Source organism: Cucurbita pepo, chromosome LG07, assembly GCF_002806865.2.
Source record: "Cucurbita pepo subsp. pepo cultivar mu-cu-16 chromosome LG07, ASM280686v2, whole genome shotgun sequence".
Lineage (NCBI taxonomy): Eukaryota > Viridiplantae > Streptophyta > Magnoliopsida > Cucurbitales > Cucurbitaceae > Cucurbita > Cucurbita pepo.
This window is the reverse complement of record NC_036644.1, coordinates 6,307,463-6,319,074: the sequence shown is the minus strand read 5'-3', so window position 1 is coordinate 6,319,074 and position 11,612 is coordinate 6,307,463. Positions and strand designations below refer to the sequence as shown.

The 11,612-nt window shown below is 35.1% G+C and overlaps 1 protein-coding gene across 2 annotated transcripts; it reads right to left on the bottom strand.

Moving 5' to 3' along the window:
* Window positions 1-2,664: 2,664 nt before the first annotated feature.
* Window positions 2,665-10,479, bottom strand: LOC111799132 (afadin- and alpha-actinin-binding protein). Of its 2 annotated transcripts, XM_023682543.1 has the most exons (17): window positions 10,268-10,479; window positions 10,121-10,149; window positions 9,840-9,951; window positions 9,633-9,730; window positions 8,956-9,052; window positions 8,788-8,877; window positions 8,630-8,692; window positions 8,467-8,541; window positions 8,323-8,388; window positions 8,154-8,231; window positions 7,068-7,178; window positions 6,916-6,993; window positions 6,718-6,837; window positions 5,819-5,862; window positions 5,689-5,746; window positions 3,984-4,057; window positions 2,665-2,911 (listed from the first exon to the last, which is right to left on the bottom strand). In XM_023682543.1, exons 1-16 carry the CDS (start codon window positions 10,298-10,300, stop codon window positions 4,025-4,027), a joined length of 1,185 nt encoding a protein of 394 aa, XP_023538311.1. In that variant the 5' UTR covers window positions 10,301-10,479; the 3' UTR covers window positions 2,665-2,911; window positions 3,984-4,024. The 2 variants fall into 2 exon arrangements, with proteins under 2 accessions (XP_023538311.1, XP_023538310.1); XM_023682542.1 differs by lacking the exon at window positions 2,665-2,911 and having other exon boundaries at window positions 3,744-4,057.
* Between the last annotated feature and the right edge of the window lie 1,133 nt (window positions 10,480-11,612).

Sequence of the window (11,612 nt, the reverse complement as noted above, 5' to 3'; positions counted from 1 at the left end):
ACAAAGACAACGACGGCGAGGACAACATAGAATCCCGAGACGACGTCATGAACTCACAATCAGAGCTAAGAAACGAAAACGCCTCCAACTTATTAGGGTGACCAAAACGATCTTCATTACTATAGTCAATAGTTCTTGTTCAGGCACCTCTCCTTTATTGATTGATATTCTAAATGTTTTCTAGCAAGGTAACAAGCTAGAATCCGGTTAATTTGCCAAGCATTACAACTCAGACGTCGACGTATAGTTAACGACGATGGTGATGAAGAAGAAGACAAAGACAACGACGGCGAGGACGACATAGAATCCCGAGACGACGTCATGAACTCACAATCAGAGCTAAGAAACGAAAACGCCTCCAACTTATTAGGGTGACCAAAACGATCTTCATTACTATAGTCAATAGTTCTTGTTCAGGCACCTCTCCTTTATTGATTGATATTCTAAATGTTTTCTAGCAATGGTAACACGCTAGAATCCGGTTAATTTGCCAAGCATTACAACTCAGACGTCGACGTATAGTTAACGACTCGAAGAACGACGATGGTGATGAAGAAGAAGACAAAGACAACGACGGCGAAGACAACATAGAATCCCGAGACGACGTCATGAACTCACAATCAGAGCTAAGAAACGAAAACGCCTCCAACTTATCAGAGTGACCAAAATGATCTTCATTACTATAGTCAATAGTTCTAGCTCGGGCATCTCTCCTACCATTCTTCTTGCTTCTCCTCCAAAACCGAAGCCTTATCAGGGGTCGAGGTCGGGTTTTCGGTTGTTCGATGCACGGTTTCGGTAACCCGAGACTGAGAACCGCCGGGGGAGGGGTGAGGGGCGGAAGCATGTCTTGAGGGGGTGGATGTTTGGGAGTTCCTGGCTGTGTTTCCCATTTGAAAGGGACACCTTCAGGTGTTCCACAATAGTAAATGCTGCGAGATGAACAACCAATTGAAGATGTTCTTGATATCACTTTGTTCTTCACATCCCAATGAAAAGTTGTATCCATTTTCTCTTCTTTTCCCAAGAAAATGAACAGAATTTGATTGAATTTGTGTGGGGATTTGGTTTGTTTTATGGGAATTTGAGTTGTTTTTGAAATTTTTTGTGAGATCAAGGGACTGTTCTTGGTGTTCTTTATATAGAGAAATGTGGATTCAATTGGAAGGGGCTAATTTTAAGGATTTTGGTGAAGTTTCGAGGCACATGATCATGTTCTTATGAGGATTAATTTGTAAGTTATAACATGTGTAAAGTTTAGTTTCTTCGGAATTTTTTCTCTTTTCGGAATTTTAATTTCGACCCTAAAAATAAAATTTGACGTTTGACTTTTGTGATCACGTTTCTCGATAAATCAATCATCTAAGGCTATAATTTTATATCATTTAAAAAAATATTATAATCAATTTTTAGTCTAGAACTTAAGTGTATCAATTTATACCCTTCATTGAATTTCGTCGAAAAAACGTTAGCTCACACGTGAAAATTTATAACGTTATCAACGGAACCCATAAACTGTCATGAGTCAATAAATTTAGGCTCTCAATTTGAGAATCGTTCATGCATTAATTATCATGCTCGACCCTGGAGGGGCATAGGGAATGCATAGAGAATTTTTGGTGGAGCAGTGAAATGCGTAGAGATCGAAAAAAACACCAACGACGAAAGCACTCTGCTGAGCCGACACTGAGAGACGAAAGCTAAGGGAGTGAATGGAATTAGATACCCCAGTAGTCCTAGTAAACGATAGATACTAGGCACTGCGTGTGTAAACTTCTTAAAAAATCTAGAACCTAAATTTGAAAATCGTCTAAAATACCTTCAACTTTAAATAAATAAATAAATAAATAATTGTTAAAAAATCTAGAACCTAAATTTGTAAACTTCTTAAAATATCTTTTGAACTTTCAAGTGTTTAAAAAAAACACCCATAGTTTCAAAAATATCTTTAGGCGTTGTACCATATTTGTAAAATAGATATAAAATTTTAATAGTATTAACAATTTTACCTTTATAAAAAGTTCAAAAAAAATTTCATTACGGACAAAAACCGTTTAATGACACCTCATATTATATCTAAACTTTTTAATGTTACTTTTGAAAATTAATAAGTATTTTCGAAAGATAGTATTGATAGTAAAAATAGTTATGAATTAAAAAAAAATAAAAATTGAGGGTATTTTAGAAGATTTTAAAGAATATATTTAATGATATTAATGAAACTTTTAAAAACTAAAAAATAAAACGCTCAACTTTTTAACACAAAATGTTAACTGTTTCCCTCCAAAAGTAACGGTAATAATATTTTTGAAATTTTTTTAAGTTTAAGAAAGTTTAAAGATATTTTTATTAATTTAACCTTTAAAACTTGTCCCAAAACGACCCTACTTATATTAAATTCCTGAATAATATTAGCTCGCAATTACTCAAATACTTCACACCTAAAATTGGATATTAATTAACTTAGCAATCAAAGGTTGAAAATTTGAACCTTAACTAGTGTTAGCATTTCCTAAGTATCTTATTAAAAACAAAATAACCTTAATTTGTAATATAAAAATCTAGATTTCATAAGCATAAACTTAACTTATAAACCAAATACTACCTATATATATTAACGTTTTTCCTTACGCAAAGGCTCAAAATAAGGTCGAGTCGGTCACCGAAGAGGAAATTTTTAATGGTTGACCTTCATGGGTTGACTTTCAAATGTTTGAAAGTTGATTAGGTTAGATGTAAGAATCAAGAATTTAAAAAGGCCAAAAGGAAAGTGAAGAAGAAATGACCTAAAACCAAAGCAACCCTTACTTGCTTTTTTATATTATATTGGGGACCCTTCTTCTTCTGGTTAAACCATAAAGCTTCAAATGTCTGTCTAAATGCATCCGTTTTCCATTTCCTTCACGAAGGCCTTGAAGAAAATCAATATGCATTAAAATCAAATACATAAAGTACAAAATTTCACACAAATAGTGCATTCCAAATCAATATTTATGTTTATTAAAAAAAAAAAAATTGTGATGTTTTTTAATTTTTATATTTAGAAAAGGAAATAAAAGTATATTAATTACTTGGGTTTAATTTTTTTTTTTTTTTTTTATCTAGATTTTTAGGAACTTTATCAAACTCTAAATTTCTGTACCTTAAATATTCTATTTCTAATTTAATGATATTCTGTGATGTCCCACATTGGTTGGGGAGGAGAACAAACCACCATTTATAAGGGTGTGAAAACCTTTCCCTAGCCGACGCGTTTTAAAGCCTTGAGGGGAAGCCCGAAAGGAAAAGCCAAAAAAAGACAATATTCAAAACCCAAAATTTTATCCATTTAATACGGATAGGCCGGCATCTACCCATAAGGTAGATGAAAAAATAAAAAAAAAAAAAAAAAAAAAAAAAACCATTTTTAAAAATTAAGCTTATAAGCGAATTTCTTTGTTCTCTTATTTATTTTCAAAGTGTTTTAAAATTCAAACAAAGTTTTGAAATTTTAAAAAATTGTTTAGAATTTGAAATTCAAATATTTTGTTCATAGAGATAAAAACCAATGTAAAGAGATAGGTGAAAAAAAAAGCGCAAATTTTAAAAATAAAAAATCAAATGATCATCGAACCGAACTTAAACAATAGAACAAAATGAACTCAAATCAGAGAACGGGACTATAAACCGAGAAACCAAGCCACCGATGGTTATGTTAGTTGTTCATCCCCATTTCTAAGCATCCTATACAAGTAACAAGGCTCTTCTAAAAGGCTTACTTTCATGGTTTGTCCTATAAAATTTAGGAAATGGATCAAACAAAAACGAAAAAAATAATTTAGATGAAAATCGTGAGGAAGTCGGGAGCATTAATAATTTAAAAAGGGAAGCTACATACTAATTACACTAGTAATTAAGGTTAGAGCTATATATGACTTTACTGTGTGTATCAATCAAACAAGTAGAACAGGTTAAGAATCGTTATTCAGTAAGATAGCTCTTACTCGTTTGCTTGTCCCTGCGGCCACTCAACTCTACAAATACTCTATAGCCGCTGAGCTTGTTTGTTTCCTACTCCCTGCACGTGTGACCACAAAGAAAGAGACCAGTTATGCAAGCAAAAACCAAAGCTAAAGAATGTGAGAGGTTTAAAGGGCCAACAGAAATACAAACGAGCGCTAATTACAAATCAGTGATTTCGATTCTCTATAAAGGACCAGAAAAGATACACTAGAAATACTAGAAATACAAATGAGTGGGGAGAAGACATCGTCTATAAGATAACTAGAAATACAAACGAGTGCGGAGAAGATATCGTCTATAAGATATACTAGAAATACAAACGAGTGAGGAGAAGACGTCGTCTATAAGATATACTACAAATACAAACGAGTGCAGAAAAGACATCATCTATAAGATGTACTAGTAAACGGTTGAAACGATGAGAACTATGGCATCAACTATGTTCGGGGAATTATAATCTCATCAGGTAATAGGCATTCCCACATCTTGTAATAACTATACGACGTTATTGATATCGAAATAATTTCAGTTCATTCACAAAGCCCATTTGCTAACTATGCATAGACACGTAACTTGTCGCTGTAGCTAAATCATCTATCATCTCAATTATTCTCATGGAATGATATTACCACGATGTTACCACGTTTGGTTGCCAAAAAACTGGCAAGATATTAAAATCTAGGTAGAGATCCACCATGGATTGATCTCGTTCTCTCTCAGTCTTTTATTGATCTCATAGCTCTTATTGACAACTAAGTCAAAGTTTGGTTTCTTCCAAAAAAAAAAAAAAAAAATCTACACTTCAAAGAAATCTACTCCATCTTGAGCCCCAAAATCAATTCTCGTCCACTTGGAGAAAGGATTAGTGATGACACATGAACCGAACTTAGAATTACCAAACTACGTGCTTGTTTGGAATGACTTTCTAACTGCACTGATCCTTTTCTTTTCACTTGAAACACCTTTTTAAGCACTTAAAAAGTCCTTCCAAACAGACTTTATTATCTCAAATATCACTAACTGAAGATGGCGCCAATGCACGTATAGTCGTGGAACTCAATGTAAATCTAGAAGATGAGGGGTCAAGAGGTTTCCATTCCAGGGTAACATGTTCCCTTTAATACTGACTGCTGAGGCAATCAATGCCGTGTATGGGTTTGAAGATTATGTGGATAAATGCTCAAGGTAGGGTTCATTTCACACCTTTTTCTGTCGTGCAGCTTTGCCATAAGACTTCCCAAAACTTGTATTCCATTTTCGTATGGGAAATGGCAAGGGCGAAACAGATGGTAGATTTATTGATGTTTGTAACTAATAAACATACTTCTAGAAATAAGGCAATGGTAAAGTATTACCATAAAATATATGTTAAGAGAGAAATAATAGAATTAACAAATGGGATGATAGATGATTTAAGATTTTGTGGGAGATCAGTTTGCTATACTTCTTGGAACCCCATACAAGTGTTCTTTTATAACTATAATCTCTTATCTATTAGTACCAAATGAAGGCATCTATTGAAACTCTTTTGGCCTTTTGCATGAACAGCTCATTTGATAAATGAAATGGTACCCCGTTTTCTTAAAAATTATATATGCACACTATAAAATCAAATACTAGTTGCGATTTAAATTTGAAGAAAGAACCACGAAAATTTTGTTTGGTTGACAAGATTCTGAATGATACCTCAGTGGGGGATGAAATGAGGGATTCTCTGCCAGAATCAAAAGGGCCATTGAGACTCCTGCAAAAGTGTTGGTGGTACATCAATTTAAGTCCAAACTACATTAAGATGTATGAGAAAATATATGAATACCTTGGCCTCTCAGACTTGGCAAGATGTTTAGACATAATTGATGCCTGAAATAAAAGCCAATTTGTACAGCTAGTGAGTACTAAAAATTTTAGCTTCTCCAAAAAGGATATGAATATTTTGGTTTGATAAGATGGATAAAGGAAAAGTATATGGCATAGCAGAAATTAGGCAGAACAAAGAAAGTCCAAACATTATCTTTATGACCTAAATATTCAGAGAAAATTGCAGTCTAAATGCTAGTGTAAAAGAATCTCTTCTATTTCCAGACAAGCAGCAGCTTTACCAGCACACCAAATGCAGAGCAACAACAAATTGCACTGATTTGGATAATGTGAATGCTTTTCACGCTACACGAACAGTAAACAATAAAGAGGCAAGGCCTCAAAATATTCAAATCGCAAAATCTTATTATCATTCAATATTTCCTTTTTTAGAGGATAAATTACCACATTTAAATTATGTTTCAGAGTATTGTAATTGGAATAGTCTTAGTACTTCAAAAAAATTGATTTCTTTTTTTTCAAAAAGAAATCAAAGATTAGTCTTGTTCCTATACAATTCTTATGTATGTGAATACGAATCCATTTTCCTTTTTCTACGTAACCAATCTTCTCATATACGATTAACTTCTTATAGGGGCCTTTTTGAACGAATATATTTCTATGGAAAAATCGAACATCTTGTCAAAGTGTTTGCTAATTATTTTTCGGCTATCTTACGGGTCTTCAAGNTTAACTTCTTATAGGGGCCTTTTGAATGAATATATTTCTATAATGTCATTAAAACATTAACAGATATACAAAGTCTAAAAATCCTTTTTTTTCTCTCTCTCTCTCTTGAGAAACATACAAGTTAGGCGCGTACAAATTCTAATTTGCTGAGAAATAAAAATAGAGTACCTGCTCCTGGATTATGCTCCTTGCCTCTACAAGTTGTGCTTCTAACTCAAGTTCCCTCTCGGTAGCTTCAGAAGTAACTTCAGATTCTTTCTGAGCATCATGCAGTTGACCCATCCGCTCCTTTAAATTTCAAAATACTATTACTAACAAGCATTCATCTGTCTAGAAGAAAGTGATGTAGAATGAAAAACAAATCACCTTTATAGAAGCCATCTTATTTCGAAGGTTCTCTTCAATTTTATCTCTTGCCATATGAAAGGGAAGGTCAAATACATCCTGCAATAAAACAATACAAGTGTTATTACCAATGCACCAATCAAGTGAGCACATGAGCATAGTTCAGCCCATACCGTCCTCCCACCAAATGGAGACTGTGCACCTTCACTTTCAACTCTTTCATTAACTGTAAGGGGCTGCTTAGGTAGTCCATTTGGAGCATTTAGGAAATCCCGCATATCGACCTGCAAATCAATGCACAAGATAAACTGAACTCCCATTGGCTTATATGTCAAAAATACATATGGAAGACACAAAAGCATAACTCAAAAACATACCCAAAAAAGAAAAAAAAAACAGAATATATGAGTGTAACCAACTAAAAAGAAGTATGTTACGAATTCAGAAAATAAGGAACATGGAATTATCAATAGAAGGGAGAAATAAAACGAACTAGTAGAAGTATTTTAGAAATCAACTAAAATAAGTGGTGTACACACACAAACTACCATCATTTATAATTTTTCTTCTTTCTATTTTGAAGAGATGCCAAGTTTTCATTTTAAATGAAAGAATACAAAAAACAGAAGATTCATGAGCATACAAAATACAGACTACACCAAAGGAGCCAAGAAACTAGCCATACAAAAAAGGAATCCAATCCCAAATAATAAGACCAAACAAGTAATTACAAAAATCCTCGGAGACTTGCACCCAAACAGAAGGGTTAAGCCTCACTAGCGACACCTCCCAAGCCAAAGACCCCAAAGGGTAGCAAAGAAACCAGTCTGCCACAAACCCAACCTATAGCATGAAATGGTGATGTAAGAGAGGGACTCCATCATAAAACTGCACTCCCTGCTTCTGACAATGCTAACATCAAAAAGCTGGAAAAGACTATCCTAGCACCACTCTCGGTCCACCACTGCAGATCCAAAAAGGTCCACCACTCTTCTTGTCTCACACAAACTACTATCATAGTGATCCAAAAAGGTCAGATGTCCTGTATATACCAATGAGGTTCAAAAGTACTAGACCAGCCATACACTTATATAAAAGATCAAAAGAACGACTGACAACCTCAGTATTATAAAAAACAGCATAACAAATTGTAGACGTATTTTGTGCCCTTATCTTATTGCATGCGCACCCTTTCAAAATTTATCGGATAAGAATTTCAGTAAACTAATAGTACAAATAGTTATGAAATGGCTGCAAACCTGCATTGAACGCAACAATGCCTTTAAATCAGCATTCTCTGACATCAGTTCTTGATTTTTTACTTCATAAGCATCCACCTGAACGAGAAATATTTGTAAGAATATTAAAATCACTAAAATTCAAATCAAGCTCTTGTCCAAATCTTTTAAAAAGAAGAAGTTCACATACTATCTTTTTATAGAAATCATTATCAGTCTTCTTTCCATTCCATGTTCCTCGTTGTCGTCCTTCTTTCTGCTCATATCATAAAAGCCATTGAGTGACTGAAATGATCCATTATCTCTACATCATTAATAAATAATTAAAATATACCTGTAGCAAATTCATTATCTCCATTCCTGATCTAGATTCTTTCTTTTTCTCCATTAAAACTTGGTTTAGCCTTTCCTGCAGACATACAACAGCTTCTCTTTGTAAATATTAATCTTCTCCAACAAAAATCAAGGACTGAAAAACACCATAGAGCCTATCCCACCTGCAATTTGATATACTCTTTTTCTTTCTTCTTCATCTCATGTACTTGTTGAGTCCTTACTTGCTTTGGCCATATAAACAGAAAGTATATTTCCTCATCAATACTTACATTATCACATAAAAACCAGTATCTATCTCACAGTATCCAACTACCCTAACCTGATTGCCAATAACCATTCTTTGAAACTCATCCTTTTCCTGCTGTAGCTTTTCGATTTGGGCTTTAAAAGCAGCCTTCGCTTTGGCTTCCTAATGAGAAAGAATTTCCTTGTAAAATAAGAATAAGAGAGAGAAATGATATAATTCAAAGAAGTTCTGAGATTGTACTGTTCGCGTGATTGTGGAAATCTCCCTATCTTTAGCTTGTATTACTGAATCCAGCCTCTCAACTTTAGTCTCCAATCTTGATATGTCTGAAAGTAGTCTGTCACAAGAGATATAAACAAATAGAAAGATAAGCTGATAACAGTATTTCAAGGGGTCATGAAGTGAATTAGAATAAGATATTCCATTTCATATAATGGACATAAAAAGTCGTCAAAATTTAGAATGAAGACAAGATAAAGATTAGATGCAGAGATGTGGATATCCTCTGGGTGAAAATATTGAATAATAAGGAGCTAACCACTTCAAATGATTTATAACTACATAAACAGAAAGATTTCTAGACCATTTCAAATGACTTGATGAAGTAAGGAATGTGTTGACTATATGAGATTATTGTCTTTTTATTTTCTCTTCTAGGGTTTTGGTATGTAAATCTTTCAGTAATTGTGAGCTATCTCTGAAATGTACCAATTGGAGGAATCTTTTGTTAACTCTTTTGGTTTCGTAAGTTGATACTAGTTCCATTTCATTTATCAATTAAAATGTTTCCTATTAAAGCAAAAGTACTACCAAACAGAGCATCTTTTGATGAATTTCACAGAGACATATCAATATATTCATTAATTGAAGCGCTTGGCGATGTCAGACGCTATACCGAATCCGCAAAATGCCATTACCTTTGTCTCTGTTCATTAGCAGATTCCCTAAACTCAATGTCACGCTGCCTCTGCTGAAGCAAGAAATATATACAATTGCACGTCCTCGCAATCGACACCTACAGATTTCAGTACACATATTAACCGCAAGACAATAGCGCTAAACAAGCCAAAAAAAACTGGAAAAACAACGAAACCAGCTTATTGACTAAAAGGTCCAAAACAAACCGGATCATTCGAGAACAGATCGAGTGAAGCCGGAAATCCAAATGTGATAAGCGTCTGGTTCAAATACTTTGAACAATGGTCCAAGTTAGTCACATCCGCAAACGTATGATCACTAAAGCACACACAAAACCAAACATCAACAAATTCCGCCAAAACACTAGTCACATCAGCAAAAATCGTGAATTAGACAAAAAATAAACAACACCGAGAACAATATGCACATATAAACAAGTTCCGCAACAAAAACGAAGTAAAAGCCCTAAAATGCAGAGGAAACTCACCCGACCGAGTAGATAGACTGCGGAGATTGCTGTAAAAGAAGAAGAAAAACACATAAAAAGCCAGAAACAGAGTTACAAAAAACAAAGAAAAAAAAAAGGAAAATACAACTGGTGTATCGCAATGTGAGAGTTTGCGGAGGATCTTACTCTGAGATCGAAGTCTGTTTCGGTCGCTGCCATTGTTGAGAGCTTCTAGCGAGAGAGAGAGAGAGAGAGAGAGAATTATTGGACTCGTCGGAACATGGAAGGAGGAGGAGGAAGATGGGATCAGGTGGATAGATCCATGGCGGGGCAGTGGAGGAATTTTAAAGAGAGAAACATGAATTATGGAGTTTGAAATGAAATGAGGGGCTGGTAAAATTTTCCGTTAACGGACATCGTTTCCTTTTCTAGTTGTACTACACCGTGGGTATGGGGTTTCAAATAATCATGTGCGGTCACATTCACTGTCTTATCCTACACCTCATTGCTTCATCTTCATTTCGCAAGTTGGGGCTAAAAATAACAGTCAGTTGAAGTCGAAGATAGAAACAAAATATTTTTTATAACGGTAAGGTAACATCTTTCTAACGTATCTTTATAGTGATATGTAACGGGTCAGAGCAGATAATATCTGCTAGCAGTGAGCTTTAATTATTACAAATGGTATCAGAGCTAGCCCCCGAATGGTGTGTTAGCGAGGACGTTGAGATCCAAAGATGGTGGATTGTGAGATCCCACATTGGTACAAGGGTGTGGAAACTTCTCCGTAGCAAACGCATTTTAAAATTGTCAGATTGACGGCGATATATAACCGGGTCAAAGCGGACAATATCTGCTAGCGGTGGACTTTGGTTATTACAGATGGTATTAGAGTTAGCCCCCGAGAGGTGTGTTAGAGAGGACATTGAGCTCCGAAGAGGGTGGATTGTAAGATCTCACATTTATTGGAGAGAGAAATGAGTCATAGTGAGGGAGATGGGCCTCGAAAGGGACAGTGGATTGTGAGATCCCACATCGGTACAAGGGTGTGGAAACTTCTCCGTAGCATACGCGTTTTAAAATTGTGGGGTTAACGACGATATGTAACGAGCAGAAGTGGACAATATTTACTAGCGATGGGCTTGGGTTATTACAAATGGTATCAAAGTTAGCCCTCGAGCGGTGTGCCAACGAGAACATTGAGCTCCGAAGAGGATGGATTGTGAGATCTCACATTGATTGAAAAGGGAAACGAGTCATAGTGAGGGCGATGGGCCCCGAAGGGGGGAGTGGATTGTGAGATCCCACATCGGTACAAGGGTGTAGAAACCTCTCCGTAGCAGACGCGTTTTAAAATTGTGGGGTTAACAACGATATATAACGAGTCAAAACTGACAATATTTGCTAGCGGTGAGCTTGGGTTGTTACAGCTTGTGAGATTTTTTTTTAAGAAACATGAGAGTGAGGACAAAGTATTAAGAACTCGCATCGGTTCGTGGGGATAGTTTTCACTTTTATATATATAACATAA

Coding starts and splice junctions, on each gene's coding strand:
- LOC111799132 (XM_023682543.1), bottom strand. CDS start 10,300: ATGGCAGCGACCGAAACAGACTTCGATCTCAGA. Junction 8,542..8,629: donor AAGAGTATATCAAATTGCAG/GTGGGATAGGCT, acceptor GTATGTCTGCAG/GAAAGGCTAAACCAAGTTTT. Junction 7,179..8,153: donor CATTGTTGCGTTCAATGCAG/GTTTGCAGCCAT, acceptor ATTGATTTGCAG/GTCGATATGCGGGATTTCCT.